Genomic DNA, 20720 nt, shown 5'->3' with positions numbered 1-20720 from the left:
ACATTTTCCGAATTTTTTTGTTGAAATATTTTTACAAACTTGAAGTAGATAGTTTTATTAAATGGATCCCCCACTGTTTTTACAAGTTAAACATGCCAATGTAAACCTCTTTTGTTTACTAAAAGAGAATAAAAACCGTTGTGACCCAAAATAAATCTGTGATCACAAGGAGCAACAGTTCCAACTCTGCGGTTTGGTCGTAGACAATGAAGCAGAGAAAAAAGCTCTCCTAAGGGACCTTTACTTCCCCTTAAATGGTGCATGGCTGACACTCTGGGGCTGAAGTTGGCGAGTAAATCATGGACTGTTGAAGTACTTCTACATCTTCAACAGTCTACGATTACTCATCTTTAAATTTTCCTGATCATTAGGTCAACCAAAAGCAGTTGAAGTTGGGATTTTAACTGAAGAAACTGCTAAATGATCTAAAAACCAGGCTAAAGGTTTTACTACAATAGTAAACAAAGGTTTTAGGTCAAACTTGTAAAAACAGTGGAGGATCCATTTAAACAAAACTAACAGCAAAGGATTAAGGTGGTTATGTACAGCTGCTGTGGTATAAATGACCAGTGACATGCAGTCAGGGTAGGCAAGGTAGGCAGTGCCTACCCAAGGGTGAATTGATATTTTATTTGTTTTAATTATAATATATTTATAAATAATTTATTTTTCCACTTCCAATAGCCTACAGTACCTATAAGTTTGAAAGTGTCAGCATTTTGTGCGTTTCATAGCCCAAACTAAACATCGCTATTTCCTGGTACGGCAGAGACGCTGCACAGTCTCACTCTGCTGTAAGGCAGGAGGAGGCCACGCCTCCTCCCAAAAGCACATTGCTACTCTGCCTCTGTTTTCGTAGCGTGTTTTCATGTGTTTGCGTATGCGCAGTCAGTTCCCCTAATCAGTTCCCCATTTACGTAAAAAGGCAGCTCTCTACGCTGCCTTTGGACGTAACAGTGCTATGCTAAATGCTATACGTACCTTTAGAGTGCATTAGTGAATTGGTACAGCGCAGCTGCTGCTACGTTCTCTGGCTAGCGGGCGGGATAACACTACAGGCAGGATGACAACGATAGAGAAACTGTATTTTGAGGAAAAACGACAGCTTTTAAAAGATGGAGACCAACACCTGAGTTACCAGACCTTCAGCAAAGGTAAGGTCAGAACATGTTTCATACTTTCCACAGTGAAAGGAAGGATTGGCTTTGTGGATGAGCCTCACTGAGGCTGTTCTGAGTTGCATCTGTTGTTGTTGTTGTTGTTGTCATTTTCTGACAGTTTCCAACACAAACAACGAATGCGCTGCCATGTCATGAGATATATCTTGTTGGGAGAGTATGGAGACTATATTGAATAATTGTTCGTTTCTTTATTAATGTTTTATGACTTTATTAGATTAACATTATGGAATTGTCGTTGGTGTTGACATTGGTGGTCTCGATTTGCAACGCCCTGCCTACCCAACCCTAGTGCTCACAACACGTCACTGTAAATTACCCTCAAACGTATGAAGTTAGTGCAATTCAAGACTGTAGATGGTAAATAAGAGAATAACAGACAGTTTGAGTGGTAGGTGCTGCTTTTATTTTGACAGTTCAAACACAGAGCAAGTCATTAGATGTGACACAATTTTAAGAGTTACTGATGAGCTTAGTGTAGTGCAAGTTTCACATTGCTACAACGACAAAAATATGACTTTCTTGTTCATTTTATGAACCCTTTCTCAGGACGTTTTCACTGAGTAAACAATAGGTTTTGTCATGACTCTTGATGACACATTAAATGCTACATAGTCAAAATGTGAAAAAGGAGTGGCTACAGCCAAGCCTAGAAGTAAATCAAGTTAGATACAAAGCGCTGTAGAAATTCAAGCAGGAGATTTTAAAAAAAAAACAAAATACATGAAGACCATAAGAAAAGGACACAAAGGAATACCAAAGTGTAAAAAAGCATTTTGTTTTTGTCTTAATATAAACGGTTAATAATCTGATATGAATCGTAATGTTGTTTCACAGTTTCGGTTTAGAATTAGACTTAGTTTTAACTTCTGTTAGCCTAATCCAGCTTCTTGTAACTTTAAAACTCTGTTTTTCATTATCTACAGAACCTTTTTTCTGGCCTTAGCTACCGCCCCCTATTGACATGGAGGCCTATTTTAGACGATCTGCCTTTAAAGAGGGAACACAAAGCTGGAGTTAACGGCGCAGAAGCAAAAAAGCTTCTTTCAAGAAGTGTTTTTCCATCATATTTACCGTGATTTCTTGAGTTTTTTAGCCATACATCGAGGAGAGTGATTCGCTTGATGCCATTTTTGTTGTGGTTTGTTTATCGTGTTCATATTTGGGTTTTTCCTCAGAATCCGCCATTTAGTCAACAACTTTCAATGTGTGAAAACACCAGAAATGTGACTTTGGCAGAGTATTTGGATGACAGGCATATGGATACAGTTTAATACAGCATTGAATGGGTGTTACTTAGGGACAATGATTCTGCCTCACAGCAAGAAGGCCTAGGGTTGGTTATCCCCATAATTGTATGGAGTTTCTTCTTCCCACAAATCAAAAACATGTAGGTTTGGTTCACTGGTGTCTCAGAATTGCCAGTAGAATAAATAGATTGCATGAAGGCCTGTTTGATTCTACATTGGGACGGACTTGCATTCTGCTCAGGGCGTTTCCTGTGCTATGCCTGATGTAAAATGAGAGCATGACGAAGTAAATAAATAAAAACATTGCACAATACTTTGATTTTCACATTTCCCATTCATTTAAGCTTGCAGCCGTCTTTCTCTCACTCTTTGGCGTCTCATTTGAAGGTGATGAGGTAGTCCGGGTAGGCCTGGTTGTCCTGGAACACAACAAACATCTGAGGGTTGTCCAGGTTGTCCACCGCGCTGTCGTATCGGTCCGGGGATCGGTGAGGATCTCGAGGCGGCAGAACCTTCATGTCAATGTGGCCGAGCACGTAGATGCCTGTCAGGACTCTAGCCATGAACATGGACTGAGAGCCGTCTGCGGCCGGTTTGGAGTATTTTGGGTTGGCGGAGTAATTTGCGTTTATGGCAAAATACGTCCCAAGTCCATACGAAGTCGCTGAGGATGACAAGAACATTAACTTTATCCCAAATTCTAATAAACTTGCAAACAAGTTTTATGAATCAAGGGGTATTACCATTTTGTCCTGAATAGCGCCGATCGAACCCGTTAGTGATGATGGAGTTGATGTTTTCCGGGTTTGTCCCGTGAAAAAGCAGCTTTTCGTTATCACCGCTCTTATTGGAAAGGTTTTTCTTCTGGACTTCGTAGGCCCGACGCAGTGGGATGTTCTGCAGGCGTTCGATCTGAGAAACCCACGGGAAACGTCACAATGTTGAAGTACATCATAATATGTGTCTGCTGGATTTGAAAGATGATTAAACACTGATTTCTTTATATTAAAAACCTTCAACAAAAAGGTGATCGACCGATTTTAAAAACAATCAATTTAAACCAGTGCGAGCGATTTTAAATAGCGTACATCAGACAAAGATATTATTAAAAAAGGCCTTAATAAAGAAAAACCTGAATGAAACATTTTGTATCTAAATTTAAAATTGTTTAAAAAATTCAACCATTATTTCCACTGTTAAATGTAAAATAAATCTTTTTAAAGTTGATATTTACTTCATTACATTAAAAGCACAATAAGAAAGAAAATAAGTTTTATGTCTTAACATTAATTTTTATGATTTATGTTGAGCATCTGACAGGTTAAACTGAGTTTACCTTATTTATTTTACATTTAACAGATTTATAGTAGGCGTAGTTTGTTGCCTTTCCTGCAACATTTCTTAAGGATCATCAAAGTCTGTTTTTGATTTAATGTGTGTTTTTTTTTTTTTTTTTTCACACAATCAAATAATAAATCAACATGGACGTACAAAAAACATCCACACTGTTTAAAAATACAATATTTTCTTTGTGAACCCATTTTTTGTAAGATGGTGTAAATTCAAACAGTGCCTTACATTTAGGGAGCGTCACTCACCTTTATTATAGTCGAGGTCTGAGTTTGTTGAAAGGCTGCCTTCACTGTCTGATGCTCCGCTGTAGAGGGCGATAGTGGGACCATCTTCTGACTCTCACCTATCTCCATGTTGTCCCAATACAGAGGATAAGTGAAGTCTGCGAATGTTCAGAAATGGAACAAAAATGTATCAAATTTAAGTTCAATTCAACTTCATTTTCATAGCACAAATTACAAGTCATCTTGAAGTGCAATCAAAATATAAAATTGGTTGGAAAAAAGAAAAAACCAACAAATCCACATTAACAAGCATTTAGCGACAGTGGGAAGAAACAACTCCCTTTTAACAGGAAGAAATCTCCAGCAGAACCAGGTTCAGAGGTGGCAGCCATCTGCGTTGACTGGTTGGGGTTAGTGAACAGAAGGACCAACAGAACAGGATGGAGAGATAGAACATCAGAGTGTCCCAGACTAGTTGAGCCATGAACCACAGATCAAGAACTGCCATCATCAGCTTCAAGACACCAGAGGCCTCATTTATTAAGTGTCCCTAATAGGGAACGTGAGCTGGGATTAGACCGTCGTGAGACAGGTTAGTTTTACCCTACTGATGATGTGTTGTTGCAATAGTAATCCTAATATTTTTTTACGATTTATAAACGAGGGCGCACGTACGTCCCACGCCTGTTTCCGTTTATAAATCACAATCAACTCGAAAGTTGTCGCACGTGAGGAAATGCCTTGCTCCACCCATACGGTGGACCAAGGGGGAAAACGAGCAAATAAAACAAATTTCACTCAGTGCGAGGTGGCGGTATTAATTGTTGAGGTGGACACACGCAAGAGAGCGTAGTTTGGTGACACAGTGCGCATTACAAATGATAGAAAGGCAGATCGCGTTGGTCAGAAATAAAAGCTGAGGAGAAAATGTGTATCACTCTCTATAGGAAGAGCGTCTGTTTAACAGAGCACACCGAAGCTCACCGTCAAAGACAAAAAACTGGAGGGTCATTGGGGAACCCCTCTCTCCCACATTTGTAAGACCATCTTTAGGTTTAGGGCTTTGTTCCCAGTGGTTAGGTTAACACTATTATACGGTATATGCTTTAGCGAATAAGTAGGTTTTGAGTTTAGCCTTAAAGTTGGAGAGAGTAGCAACTTCACGTACTCAGGGTTTAAAGGAAAACTAACCACTTTTTTTCTGCTGAAAACATATGTATTTGGGTATTAAATAGTGCTGTTGATTGATCCTGGTTCAACTCTCAACATTTTAGTCAAAATATTTCAATTTGGCATATTTTCTTTAATGACTGCCCTCCATGGGTTGAGAGCTGGTTATTACAAATGAATTTTGCTATTGGATGAGCATGAGATTCTGTGACGTCATTGGATCATCTGCGGCACTGTTGACTCCACCCCTCTTATTAAAACTATCACCTGTGGACTCTGTAATGTGTGGTGAGGAGGTTAGACTGAAAGAATTGTGAATTGAGAGCTAAAGTAAGTATTGAGTAGATAGTTAGAATGAAATAGATTGTTCGTTGGAGATTTTATAGTATATACTGGGCGTCTTAAATGCTCCAGGAGCCACACCCATAATCAAGGCATTTTTTAAAATTTCTCCTCTCGTGGCAGGTCAGGAAAACGCAGGGAGTTTAGTTACTCTTTAAGAAAGCTGAGGCTTAAACCATGGCTATGTTCTAAATGGCATACTCCACACTATGGACTACAATCTCAATGAGTATACAGGTGCTGTCATATAATTAGAATATCATAAAAAAGTAGATTTTTTTTTCAGTAATTCCATCCAAGAAGCGAAACTTGTATAATGTATACATTCATTTCACACAGACTGGTATATTTCAAGTGTTTATTTATTTTAATGTTGATGATTATAACTGATAACTAAAGAAAACCCCAATTGAGTATCTCAGAAAATTAGAATATTGTGAAGAGGTTCAATATTGAAGACACCTGGTGCACCTGCAAAGGCCTTTAAATGGTCTCCAGTCTAGTTCTGTAGGCTACACAATCATGGGGGAGACTGCTGACCTGACAGTTGTCCAAAAGACGACCATTGACACCTTGCACAAAGAGGGCAAGACACAAAAGGTCATGGCTAAAGAGGCTGGCTGTTCACAGAGCTCTGTGTCCAAGCACATTAATATAGAGGTGAAGGGAAGGAAAAGATGTGGTAGAAAAAAGTGTACAAGCAACAGGGATAACCACGTCCTGGAGAGTTTTGTGAAACAAAACCATTTCAAAAATGTGGGGGAGATTCACAAAGAGTGGACTGTAGCTGGAGTCAGTGCTTCAAGAATCACCACACACAGACGTATGCAAGACATGGGTTTCAGCTGTTGCATTACTTGTGTCAAGCCACTCTTGTACAAGAGACGGCATCAGAAGCAAAAAGGACTGGACTGCTGCTGAGTGGTCCATGTTCTCTGATGAAAGTACATTTTACATGTCCTTTGGAAATCAAGGTTCCAGAGTCTAGAGGAAGAGAGGAGAGGCACAGAATCCACGTTGCTTGAGGTCGAGTTTTGTAAAGTTTCCACAGTCAGTGATGGTTTGGGGTGCCATGTCATGTGCTGGTGTTGGTCCACTGTGTTTCCTTAGGTCCAAGGTCAACGCAACCATCTACCAGGAAGTTTTAGACCTCATGCTTCCTGCTGCTGACCAACTTTATGCAGATTTCATTTTCCAACAGGACTTAGCACCTGTACACGGTGCCAAAGCTACCAGTACCTGGTTTAAGGACCATTGTATCCCTGTTCTTGATTGACCAGCAAACATGCCTGACCTTAACCCCATAGAAAATCTATGAGGTATTGTGAAGAGGAAGATGCGAGACGCCAGACCTAACAATGCAAAAGAGCTGAAGGCCACTATCAGAGCAACCTGAGCTCCAGTGACGTGCCGTCAGGGTAGGCAAGGTAGGCAAGCCTACCCAAGGGTGAATTGATATTTTGATTATTTGTTTTAATTATAATATAATTATAAATTATTTATTTTTGCATTTCCAATAGCCTACAGTACCTATAAGTTTGAAAGTGTCCACATTTTGTGCGTTTCATAGCCCAAATTACTAAACAGCGCTATTTCCTGGAACGGCTTCCGTCTCTCTCCGTTGTAAGGCAGGAGGAGGCCACGCCCCCTCCTAAAAGCAGACGGCTGCTCTGCCTCTCTTCCTATAGTGTGTTTTTTTGTCATTTGAGATTTTTTATTAGTTGTCAGTTATAATCATCAAAATTAAAAGAAATACACATTTGAAATCTATCAGTCTGTGTGTAATGAATGAATATAATACACGTACAAGTTTCACGTTTTGAAACGAATTTCTGAAATAAATCAATTTTTTCATGATATTCTAATCATACGATCAGCACCTGTATACTGTTTACTATATACTATAGTATGATTAAGATGATGACGGTTCCCATTTAAGTATACTTCCAACTTTCCCAAGATACATTTGGAACCTACAACAAAAAACCTGAAGCACACTGGGGCTAAATATCTCTGTTGATTCTCCACCATTTAATTTTTAAGTGAGAAAGTGACCAAGTAGAATATCAACATGTGCTCATTTGATCCATAACACTTGTGGAAACACATTTCATTCCGACATTTCTGAGTTTTCCGGAGACCCACCATTGTGCTACTGACAAAACTTCTGGTTAACTTCAAAACAAGAGCCATATTTACAAAAGTGTTTAAAAACTTATGGAAGACAAGAAGAGATGCTTTTGTTTTGAAAAGGGGAAGTTCAATTTTTAGCTTGAAGCCGGTCCCAGGACGATTTTATGTTCCGCTCGCAATGCATCATGGGGCGGTTGAGTATGACTTGTGTGCCCACCGTGCATACTTAAAAAATGTCCTCATATAGTATACTGTACATCCAGGTATTTCTCACATACTCATTCTTACCATACCATCTAATGTGAATGCAATACCTACTAATGTTGACGTTGTGTGTGGCATGATAAAGGAAGTATTACCTGGTTCGATTCTGAGGCGTTTCAGCGTCTGTTTGTTTCCAGATAAAAGTTTTGTCGCAGTCATTCTCTGCAAATTCGGAATCCATGTGTTACCGTCTGCATCCACGATTGTTTTTTCCTTATCCGGCTTCTCCAGTCTGTAGTTGGCAGTCGGGGGAAGTCTCACCCACTGTCCATCGTTTCCCATGATGCACCAGGCCACGCGCTCGTACATTTCCTGCTTGTTTCGTTCTATTATCTCAAGCTCTAACTGGTTCTGACGACTGTTCTGTATGATGCGCACTGCCTGGTTGACGCCGTCCTTTAACCCGCTCACAATGAGGCTGCCGGATGAGTCATATTTCATACACAGGCCATGAGAGGGAATCAGATCCTTGAAGCTCTTTTCATCGTCCCACGTCAGGCTATTGAGTTCCTCTGCTGTGAAGCTCTGCGTGGAACACTGAGCCTGATACAGATCCTTCAGGTTTATCTGGGCGTTGTTCACTTTCTCTCTGCTCAAACCCAGGACCAGGAATTTGGACTGCTGATCCTCACAGGGGGGGAAAGAAAGTCTTTTGTTCACAGGTGGGGCTAGCGTTGGTTGGGAGGTAAAGAACAGGTAAAAGGGAAAATAAAACAGGTAAAAGAATTAATGATATTGTTAATTAATGATATACACTTTAATTTGGATTTAAAGATCTTGGGGTAACACTTGTATACATACAGGCTGACACTACGCTGTCATTATGACACAACACCTGTTGTTAGAATGAATAAGGTGTACCCTAACGGTTTGATACCCTAACCCTTAACTCAGATGTATAAAGAGTACCAGGGCTCTACACTAAGTTTTCCAGTGGTGGCACTGGTGTGACTAACTTTCTCAGTTGGTCACACCAGCACAGAATATTTTTGAGCAGGGGTGGGGAGAGTGTACAGCATAGCCACACATGCTGAGGAATAGTTGACTTAACTGGTGTACCGTAGTTTTGTATGAAGTAAAGATTGACAATGACTCGAAATATATTTGCTAAATGTTTTAGTGTCAATATTAAGTTTTTCTGCAACAAGCAGTTGCTGAAATAACAGGTCATTTCTTTTAATCAATTTTAATAAAAGACGTAACAATTTTTTTTTTTAATGTATTCTGTTTTTTTATTTTATTTTGCAGAAATGCTGTACTTGAATTAACTTAATAGTAGCATAACCAACTTAGCATCTACATTGCTTCACCTCATGGAATTCAATTCAGAGGGTCCAGCTCTTATAGTGGGGTCTCTTAACCCTCTTCCCCTGGTCAGGGGTCTGCAACCTTTACTCTACTGCCATTTTGCCTCTTCTCACCTGGATTAAAGTCCTCCTGGAGCCAAAAAAATACCTTCTCAATGAAGACATTAGTGTATTAAATTCTATACAGTTAGAATGGTATAGAATAATGTTTGATTTAATTTAATTTGATTTACAGTGGGGCCAAAAAGTGTTTAGTCAGCTACAAATTGTGCAAGTACTCCCACTTAAAACGATGAGAGAGGCCTGTAATGTTCATCATAGGTATACCTCAACTATGAGAGACAAAATGAGAAAAAAAAAATCCAGACCACCACTAAAAGCGGCGCCCTCTAAGAATGCAAGGCCTGATGGGAAGTTTTAACAATGATTCTTGTTTAGAGCTGGACAACCATCACGTGTATCATTTATGAGGTGGTTTGAACTTTGTATATTAGAGTTATATGCATTTTTCTATTATGGCGTGCCATAGTTGCTAACAGTGAACATGACCGTAAATGGCGCCAGTCAAAAACGCAAGGCATGATGGGAAATGTTTCAAGGCAGTCATGAATAGGCTTGGGCAAATGTAATTTGAGGCTGATTGAACTTTGTGTGTCAGAGTTAAGGGGTTTTTTAAAATTGTGGCATGCTTCAGAAATTAGCATTGCAACTCTACGGCAGCGCCACAATCAAACGTTACAGATACGCACATTTTTTGGATGATTTTTAATCTTCAGTGGCTCCAAAGTTTTCTGACTGAGTTTGAAGCGAATCGGATGAAGCCCCTCAGACTAGTTTGCGCAAATGCGTTTCGCCACTTTTTTTTTTAATCTTTGACTCAAGATGGCTGACTTCCTGTTTGGTCTTGGGCATGGGTCATCTGTAACTTTTTGTTCATCTTGGGGTCAAGAATACATGTGGCAAATTTCGTATGAATCGGGCAAACCTGCCTGTCGTGCAGTTCCATCGTATTTTTGGCGTCTATAATGTGCGCCATGCTCTCATTTTTTTAGCAATTTTTTTTCATTGAACCTAAATATCTAATTGTTCAGCAGGCCTGAGGTGCGTGCCAATTTTGGTGAAACTTTGGGCATTCTAAGGGGCAAAACTAAAAATACCCAAGAAAAGCATGAACAATAGTTTCCTACGGCCAGTATGGCCTTCGGACCCTAATTACTGATTTAAAAATATACTCAGAAAAGTACAAGTACCCATAAAAGCAACTCAATCACCGCAACGCAAGTACTTCCGTTACTTTCACCTCTGCCCTAACCGCTAACCCTAGCCCTACCTAACCCCACTAGATCCCTCCACCTAACCCAAAAAATCCCAACATAGCTCCAAAAGTGTCGTAATTGAGCAAACAACAGTTAATGACAGCCTTCAAGACACCTTATTAATGCTAATGACTGCGTAATGTCAGCCTTATGTATAAAACTTCAACTAAAGTGTTACAGATCTGCGTTACCTTTCGTCACATCACAGGAGAAGATCTGCTCCGCCTCCTTCTTAAAGGCTAGAAATGAATTGATCGTATACAGGACGATGCGGATGTTCTTGACCACCTTCAGATTCCTGGACGAGGTCACGGTTCGGATGCCTCGCAGGATCGCTTTCGCGACAACATCAGGAGCCAACCCGCCGACTCCTGCACAAACCATTCATTATCCATCACATCCCAAACCCTACCATCAGATCATCTGACTTTACTAATCAGCAGGACATGGCTTTACCAGCACAGATGGAAGGAATGGCAACAGACTTGTACTGGAAAATCTCACAGTGGCAAATGATATCAGTTGAAAGTTTTTCCACGAGGTCGGCGTTTTTGAAAGCACACACGTGTAAAATGGCCTTGCAGGGGAAGTTTCCTGGCCCGGATTTAAAAATCTCTCCTCGTTGAACTGTTGCTGTAGAATAAGATAATGACACAGGTGAATGAAAGAAAAACCTGAGAGACGGAAAATACAGAAAGAAGATCCAAACGTACCTTGTTGCAGTTCTGCTTTTACTTCTGGTCCAGCTTTGGCTAGGATGTGTTTGCAAACTCCCTCTGTGAAAAACACAAAGGTAAGCAATCAGAATCTAAAGAGATTTAACATCAAGATTACCGTATTTTCTCAGACTCTGGTATCCATAATCAAGTCGCTCCGGTTAATAAGTCGCATGCCAAAATGTGAGGTTGCTTTGAATTGACTCGGTTTGAATTCATGCTTGCGTCTTGTCTTCTTACGTGACACGCTATTATGGGGTGCCAAATTTAAAAACTGTGTCACGTTTTCATAGCTGACACATTTAGCGAACTTTTCATTCATTCGAGACAAATTCATGTACCCTTCGTTCTTTGGTTATTTTATTTCAAAACCAAATTGAAAAATAGAAAAAAACAATTGTTTTACTAATTTAGAACCAGAAAATGGAAAAACCAAAAACCAAACAAGCAGCAATTTTCTGTTTTAAAATTAAATCTAGTTCTGTTTGTGTGATATTTAGTTATTTACGAGGAAACTGGGACGAGAGCTTCATGTTTTAATCTCACCACACAGATGGGACCCACAGACGGACTTTTACTCTGCTACATTTGATAAAAAATGATATTGTATCATGTTTTCCACCTCACACCGTCAATGACGTTTCGTTAAAGCTATTGATGCTGGAAGTCCGAATCTGTGAATATCTGCCAACTTTACCAAACAGTGTTACGTCCAAATAGTAACAAGATAAATTGGTGACTGGGCGGACTTTTGCTCCCGGTGCAGACATAAAAAGAAGCAACGTATAAGTCACATTACTGGTGAATAAAAACGTTATTAATACATAATTAAATCAAAACCAAAAAAATGGATGTTACGTAAAACATGCTCATGATATGTGGAACCAGAGGTGGTGTAATGAATCTACTGGTGTTCCTTGTTTCCTCTGATCAACTTCCGTGTGTGTTGACGACTGCTGTTAGTGGTATTTATAATGAGCAAAATAAACGTGTTCATTGCCCTCAAAAAAGTTGTAATTGTTTTTGCAAAAGTGTCAACAAAACATAAACGTTAGCAGCTTTTTACGTGTAAAAACATCCACACACTGAATGAAAACAGGGGCAGGAGCAGAAAACTGCTGAAATAAATCCTAAACAGCTCTATTGTGTGAGGAGACATGGTCCAGGACCTGGGGAGGGAAACAAGGTGCAGCAGAATTCAGTTCTCACTCTAATTTTTCCATAAATATCAAAATATGTCACACAAACAGAACAAGTTTAAAAAAAATTAAAAAAAAATAAAAATAATTAAAAATCAGAAAAATGCTGCTCATTTGGTTTTTGGTTTTTCTATATTTCTGTTTTGGTTTTAAATCAGTAAAACAAAATTCCACACTGTTTATTTGTTATTTTGATTTTGTTGACCAAAGAACAATGGGTACATGGATTGCAATAGCATGTTCTGTATCAATGTTAGAAATGTGTACACAAAAAATAAATCTAAATGTAAATGTTAAATCTAAAGGCCGGGTGAGTGGAGTGTGGGTGGGGCCGCGTGATAGACAGGTGCTGACCTGCCCACTTTGTGTCATTTTTAAACATTTAGATTTACACTTTGTGAGCGATTTAACGTTTAGATTTAGATTTCACATTTACATTTAGATAAATTTGCTTTTAAATGCATTTGTAGAGACATGTATTTCACATTTCTACTCACTAGATGGTGCTTCAGCCTTACAAATCTAGTGATATTGCGTTAGCACAAGATATCACGTAATCAAGTCATGTAAGTTTTATATAGCCACAAAAAATAGAATACAAATAGGTTTGAAAAGTTTAAATATGTATATAAAATGTCAACAGCTGCATATCCTTGTGATGTCTCCTTACCTAGATCCTCTGTACTCAGCCATGTGCCATTGTCCTTATTTTGTCCTCATTTTAACCTGTGTGTCTGTGTGCGGTGGACAGGATTTGTACGGGGTGGATGTTTTATTTTTTTAATCTTTTTAAAAGCACTTTGAGCTGCATTTTATGGTATGAAAAATGCTTTTTATAGATAAAGACTGATTTGATATCATCTTGGAAAAGTTAGCTCTAAATGAAAAATTTGATTGCGATTAATGTTCTCCATTTTTGCCTTTGTTTTGATATTTTTGATTTAAACAATTTAACAAATTTGTAAGTTTATCCGGGGAGTATTTTTCAAGTGATTCAAAGTTGCAAAAAAAAAAAAAAATTAAATTGATTAATTCCGCCACCACCTATTTTATTTTAGGTAAAATAATAATTAAATGCACACATATCTATATTGGAATAGATACAAGTAGATTTGAGATAGATTAGAGGTTTTTGATTGGTCGATACTAAGCAGTTTGGTTTTAAATTTGTGATGTAGTGTTGTAGAGACACCACTAGAAGGCAGCACTCTCTCCATGCTTTCAGAGTCGTTAGCTCAGCTATGCTAAATGCTAATCTAAAACAATTTGTTATTTGAATGCAGTGAACCTTTTTAAACTCAAAAACCAGTTTCTTCATTGCCAGCATACCAGACTGTTGTTTGTGCCTTTTTTCTCGTAAGTGTTTCAATACTTTATGAGAAGCTAATACGTTTTTTTTTTTTTTTTTTTTTTTTGCTATGCTAGCATAACAGGATTTTCCAGTTTTTCTACATTTCTCTGTAGCTGTGAAGGGGAATCTTGCAAATTTCCTGTGACTTATAAAACAAATACAGAATTTCAATCCATAAGTACAACAAAATAATAATATACAAAATGACACCAAAAACAAAACAAAAAATGACACCAAAAACAAAACAAAAAATGACAAGAAAATATACAAAATGGCACCAAAAATAACAAACAAAATGACATCACACCAACATAAATACACAAAAATGACACCAAAACTCACAAAATGATCCAAAAATTACACTAAACAACAAAAAACGCAAAGGTTGAAAACAAAAACTCACATTTAAATGAAATAAAATGACACAATATGACCAAAAAATTCACAAAACTTCAAGAAAAGTTGTTTTAAAATAATCAACAGACATTGTAAAACTACGAAAAATGAAATGCATCACATCATAGCCGACCAATCAGATTAAACGTAATATACTGCGCCAAAACAACATTGAATGGAGGTTATTTACTCAGTTTTAGAGTTAATAAATGACGCTATACTTACAGTCTGAGAATTTTTAATCTTTAATTGAATTCATTGGTGTTATTATTCATTTTTTCATTGTACATTTTGACAAACTTTTTATTTTATACAGATAGCTTTGTGGAAAAACTGTTAAGTTCCAATTGTGCAGAATTTGGTCTTTTCCTTTTTAAGTTTATACATAAGTTGTTTACTGAATGTAAGGGAAGGGAAAGTAACTCATAACTTTTACATTGAGAACTATTTAATTGAGCTACTTTTTAATTGTACTTGAGAATTTCATGTATGACTCATTTGTTCTTGTGCTTGAGTACAATTTCAATCAAGTAACGGTACTTCTACTTGAGTATTGCAGTATTATATATTAGCGCTTCAAGATGACTGTTGTTGTAATTTGCGCTATATAAATAAAGTTGAATTGAATTACTTTTTACACCTCTGGTTACACTGACGTCTTCTAGCTGCCATGTAAAAACCTTGTTTAGAAGTTACTGATAATGTATGTATGTATTTTTTTTTCTCTGCCTGCTTGGATGTGAATGTACCAAAGTCGAAGGTTTTGAAGTCTGTGGAGTTGACCACTGCGTCTGTTTTCTCATTAGTGATGTCACCGAACACCAGCTCAAGTTCAACGTCTCCTTCCAAGGTCATGCTGGTGGGATCAAGGTCAGTGGCGAGCGATCCAAAGCTGCCTGTGGTGAGGGAGAAAAAAAAAAAAAGTGTATTTATTTAGCGTAGTTTACTTTGCTTTTCAGTTACAAATTAATATCAACCAATGTCAATGTTTTTGATCAATTTCAACCACAAATGGTACTGCTCCAGATTGAGATTCTTTAGATCACATGTGTCAAACTTAAGGCCCGGGGGCTAAATCCAGCCCTTCAGAGCATCCGATTTGGCCCTCAGGAGAAAGTGAAGATGACATTTTTGAGTTCTTGTTGAAAGAACTCCAAAAAGTTTTCAAAAATCCTGCAATTTTTCTCAAATTATTAGACAAAATCTTCCCAAATTAAATAAAATCTTGTCATAAAATCAAAGGACATTTAAGTATCGTTGATGCCTTTCATACTTTATGTCTAATTTAAAAGGGGAAGTGCAAACTTGGGCACATTAATGTTGAAATTGTTTGTTTTCCCACTTAAAACCTGTGGCCCACTTGTGGTCAAACTGGTCTGTATTTGGCCCCGGAAATAAAATGAGTTTGACTCCCCTGATCTAGATAATTGTGACCTATGAGAGCTATATGTTTTAGTCTCATTAGTAATTAAATTAACTCGCAATTATCTATAAATTTACTCATCATTAACTCGAGATTAATTGCATCACTATGTGCCTTTGCCAAAAATAAACATGTATTCAAAAATATACTGCAAAATTAAATTAGTGAAATACCTTGTTGTACAGAAAATGTACAATAAAATTTTAACCAGCAAATGACTAATTTAAATTAATATTACAGTGCTTTTTTTCTGTCATTAGTTGACTTTGTGTAACTTTCTGTGTATTTTCTCTTCGTTTACCTTTGCGTCCTTTGTTCAGTAATGATCTGAGGTGTTCTTGCACGAGGTTGTAGCTCTGTGAATCACAGCACATTTGTTCATTGCGTGTTATTCTGGCATCATGCAGGTGAGTTACAGATGTAGAATGTTAAAGTCACCTCTGCAGAGTCGGGGTGGCCAGGTTTGACGATAATGTTGATGTCGGTGAGCGAACCGAAAGACTTGAACTGACCGATGGTGTCGGTCAGAGCTTTAACAGCGTCTTCCAGAGGATATTTTAACACAATTCCTGGTCCAATGATGGGGAAAGAAACTGAATTCCACTGTTCTTCTTCACAGAGGTTCAGACACTGCTGTAGTCCGTGTTTGAGGGCCTGAAAGGTACACGTTAAATACATTTAGTAACCGGAACTTTTAGGAAGTTATAGAAGCTAAAAGACACACATTCACCTACATTTTCTCTATATTACTTTTCAAAGCTTACATAGAGACACAAAGTTATGGATTTGAAAGTGTAAATGACAAGTCTTGACTTGTTCAAGTCCAATTTTTAAAAAACAATAGGATAGAAAATACTGTTCTGGACATGTCTTCTACATCTATGTCTAGGTACTCTACGGAGTGCCCATTTGGAGTCTTCCATTCACTTTTGTAGAAGTGTTTTGAAATAAAAATTTACATTATTGCCTCTGGAGATACATACAACACGTCCCAAAGTAATACCAAAAATCCTAAATAGGGATTAATTGAGTTAAAGCTAAGATAATACTTTTCTTTTACTATGTTTCAGAATTGCAGGACAAAACCATACACTCCCATTAATCGCAGTGTGAGAATTTGCCGTCTCTTGACCTCATCTTAACACTTGCTACACTTTCAACCACCCGCGTTGAAACATGTAAATGGTAGTTTTATTATTTTTTTTAACAAAATCAAGCAGAAATTGCAACACGACGCAGAATATTTGACCCAAGAGACAGAAATGGCAATTTCTCGCACAAAATCTGACATGATGTGACGTGATCTGACTAAGTTCACCTTCTGGATGTGAAATAGCAATAAGACATAGACTAAATCCTCACCTACATCTTTTGGAACACTATTACGCATTTATATGACTTTTTTTGCTGTAAAATGGGTAGCCTAATGTCCAGCAGGTTTAGCAAACAAACAAAACTCGCTCAACATCTTGCCTACCTTTCGGCTCACAGCTGCAGAATAGAAATATAATAGTTATAATAATAATTAACTCAATTAATAATGTTAAGCATCTTTGGAAGGTTTTTTGTTAGTTTGACAGCCAGTAATGACATCTGATTTGGGAAAGCCGATAAAACGAAATGGAAGTGGGTAAATGGGTAAACATACGGGGAAAAGATGCGGAAAAGGTTAAACTCTCAAACGGAATTGGGAACATTTGAGTCCTAGAGATGTCTGATAGTTACTTGTTTTGCTGATTATGAAATCATCCAATAAATAGCTAAGCTCCCAACAAACTTACATGTATCTCCAATCAAAGCATTTCTTTATTGTTTTTTTATTATAAAATTTGTCAACATGTACCAGTATTAAATTCTTATGCTAATATCAGGGATCATCAGCCATTCCATTTTTCCCAATGGATTGTTCTGAATTTAATGATGCATTATTTCACTGCATTTGGTACTTTACCTTAAAGCTTTTGCCACTATTCTTTCCATCCCAAGGCAAGCATCGTATAAAAATGATCTTGGAGCAGGTCAAATTTGGAGGCAAGTCCACTTGGAGAACTTGTCCCGGGCCGATGTAACCTTTGGATGCCAGTGAATCAAACTTTTCTTTGAGACCGTTTCCTGCTTTGTCCAAGAGATGACTTCCTATTCTTGTGGAGGTCAGTTTAGTGTCCAGAATGGGGGCCACCAAAACATCTACCTACAGAGGGAGAAACATCTGGAAAGTAAATGTTTGCATCTTTTTATTTTTATTGGAGTTATTGGGAGATCAACAAAAATGATCAAACCTGCTCATCTTCCAAGGAGCCCAGCTTGAGTTTAAGACTTATTTTGCTTACTGCTGCAACCCCTGATTTGTTTCCTGCAGGTTTTGTCCTAATAGAGCATAGATGATTTTTCCAAAACTGTCTGGATGGAACTTCTGCAGAATTGCTTCTTCCTCGTTGCTTTGGTGCCTTCTTGATTTTCGTTTCCACTGGCTTTGGCTTCTGACCTTTCTGTTCCCTGATTATGACCTGAAAGGACTTTTCAACCAGCTCCTTGCTAATGCGACCATTTTCCTGGAAGTAACGCAGCGCCCCTAAACCATCAAGAAGCAAAGTTACAGATATCAGTTTCTCAAAAGCTGAAGTCAATATATGTTTGACCTCCTGGACTTCACCGCTTGGACCAGATACAAGTACACAAGGATTTGGGGAACTTGTGGGATCTAAGGTAACACTGGTCAGATTTAAGTCAATTAGGTGTTCAAATTCCTTGAAACATTCAACAAGGTCAGGAATTGGCAGAGACAACACCTCTTTGGTTATGATTTGACTACTTGGATGCTCTTGAAGAATCTCTTTGAGTTTTTTGACATTTATGTCATTGCCAACAAACAGGATATCAGTTGTTCCAGGTGCACTGAGTCCTGGAATGAAGTTTACCTCCACTTTTGGCTCATTGCGGTTTGCCTCGTCCTTGGCTTTCAATAAAATGTCACTTAGATTTTTAAGATCAGTGATGGAACGTTCCACTGTAATCAAAGCAACCTTCAGATCCCCCAACATTGCTTCAGCCTCGTCCATTGAATCCTTGGACAAACTGGACAGAATGACTTCAGATTCCACCTCCATGAAAACAGGATTCTTGAAGCCCTGCTCGAAGCAAGCTTTGTACCTTTGAATAGCTCCACTGGAGGTCAGAAAGTCGATTATAGCGGGAGCAAGGAAAAGTCTTTTTTCTTGTATCTTCTTGATCCATTTTTCAAGTCTTGTAGCCCCTTCCTGAACGTCAGTATCTGAACCTTCCAGGATGATCGCATCACTACTTCTGTTGACTTCCACAGATGGATGATGTGCCAACATTTCTTGACGGAAATTGGATTCTACCAGTTGGTATCGCTTCTCCATAATCTGCATTACCTTCCGTATTGGCACGCTTTGTTGTTGGATTTGCTCCAATGACCAACTTTTCTTCTTAGCTTCAAGTTTTGGTTTTAACAATGGCAGCTTTAAAAAGGATACAAAAAGATGAAGAGTCATTTGTCAATTTAAAGAGACTTTTAGACCTCAGACAGCCTGCTAATACCACTCCTTTCACTCAATTTAAGATGTGTTCATGCAAGAGGTTGCAGAAGTATGCACATAGCCTTTTTTCCGGGGTATACTGTAGGTTGAAACTTCTTATTTTTAAAATTGAGAAACTGACCTGCACTTTGAAATGTGCATCACTTTGTATCAAAGCACATCAAACCTTTTTGTGACTCAATAAACCCAACATTACAATGCAGTTTTTACAGCACCTGGCTTTCCGCATTCTTCTCTATGTTAAATTCTGTTACATACTGTCACACTTTTGTTTTTTTTCCTCCACAGAGTTAAAAAAAAGTTGCCATTAGGCCAAATCTAAAAAGAACACAAATTTGTAAAGAAATGTGAATACTCCAAGTACAGATACTTGAATGACCTACTTAAGTTGTACGGTAACCAAGCTTACATAAACGCTTCATGGTAAATGGAATGCGGACAGATAGGATTGCTCATTGCAGATTCCTGTGCACTGGGTAAACAAAAAAAAAGATGCTGCAGCCGTACAGCTAAGGTAACTATAACACACACACACACACACACCTAGGGTCTGCACACCCCTGTGATACTCACCTTTGGTTTGGTAGTTGATGGCACCCCAGAGGTCAGCGTGCGACTCACAGTGATGGTTAATTCTCCTTTGGAACGCGGAACCGTGTGGAACTTCTTTTGCAAAACTCTTTCTTGTTCTGTGAGTTTTAAACCAAAACAACCAAAAAATACATCACTATGGATAACGGTGTTAAAGATATTGCTTTAAAGACCGTGTCACTGCCTCACCTTCTTGTTTGTTGAAGCTGATTTTGTAGTAGTCATCTTTGACCTTTTCAAGAGGTACCTGAAAATGTTTTCTGATTTGCTCTTTGTCGCTTCCTGTCAAATCTTTGGCCTTGAAAAACAGCGAGTGCTGGTCTTCAGCCATGTTACCAAGCAGGTTCCTCTCAGTCCTTCTCCTCTCATCAAACAGAAAGTGTTTTGATCGGGCTTTGCTTTTGTATTGCCACCTGCTTCCTAGACACACCCACTTGAGGTATTAACCTTCCGGTAAGTAAGTAAATAAATGTGGTTCACATTGAGAAGTACTGCCTAATAATTACATGTAAATCAAGTTATTTTACCAGTTAATTTGCAAGGTATGAATGTTAAATATCAAGAGCAGTAATGACAACATGAACGGACTTCACTTACTATGTATAGCGCCTTATATATACAGATATGTGATTAAACTTCCCAAACTGGTAAAAAAAAAAAAAAAATGCTAAAAAAGGTTAATAGAGTAAATTACTGTTATTCATTTTAAATTTACACCCTACAGAAGGCCTAAGGAAGACGGAACAATTAGACTGTCCGTTAGCTACAATGCTATATAGTTTAACATAGTTTAAAAAAATACCATGTAAACGCGTGATATTTTCCCAAAACATGCATGTAATGTATTTCCGTTTTATTTTGGGCCCTGATTTAAATAAAATTATTTCTTTTTCTGTTTTTGACGTGAATTTAACTTCTTTTCTTTTTTTTTTATCCGTTTCCTCTGA

At 38.1% G+C, this 20720-nt stretch overlaps 1 protein-coding gene across 2 annotated transcripts; it reads right to left on the bottom strand.

Annotated features, from left to right (window-relative positions):
- Positions 1–1574: 1574 nt before the first annotated feature.
- On the bottom strand, positions 1575–20133 carry LOC114480859 (protein mono-ADP-ribosyltransferase PARP14-like). Of its 2 annotated transcripts, XM_028475283.1 has the most exons (14): positions 19963–20133; positions 19756–19871; positions 17902–19104; positions 17574–17813; positions 16061–16276; positions 15924–15978; positions 14949–15095; positions 11251–11313; positions 10994–11170; positions 10729–10908; positions 8010–8582; positions 4027–4163; positions 3172–3340; positions 1575–3092 (listed from the first exon to the last, which is right to left on the bottom strand). In XM_028475283.1, exons 1-14 carry the CDS (start codon positions 20102–20104, stop codon positions 2806–2808), a joined length of 3705 nt encoding a protein of 1234 aa, XP_028331084.1. In that variant the 5' UTR covers positions 20105–20133; the 3' UTR covers positions 1575–2805. The 2 variants fall into 2 exon arrangements, with proteins under 2 accessions (XP_028331084.1, XP_028331085.1); XM_028475284.1 differs by lacking the exon at positions 17902–19104.
- Between the last annotated feature and the right edge of the window lie 587 nt (positions 20134–20720).

Source organism: Gouania willdenowi, chromosome 18, assembly GCF_900634775.1.
Source record: "Gouania willdenowi chromosome 18, fGouWil2.1, whole genome shotgun sequence".
Lineage (NCBI taxonomy): Eukaryota > Metazoa > Chordata > Actinopteri > Blenniiformes > Gobiesocidae > Gouania > Gouania willdenowi.
This window is presented reverse-complemented; position numbering and strand designations above follow the sequence as displayed.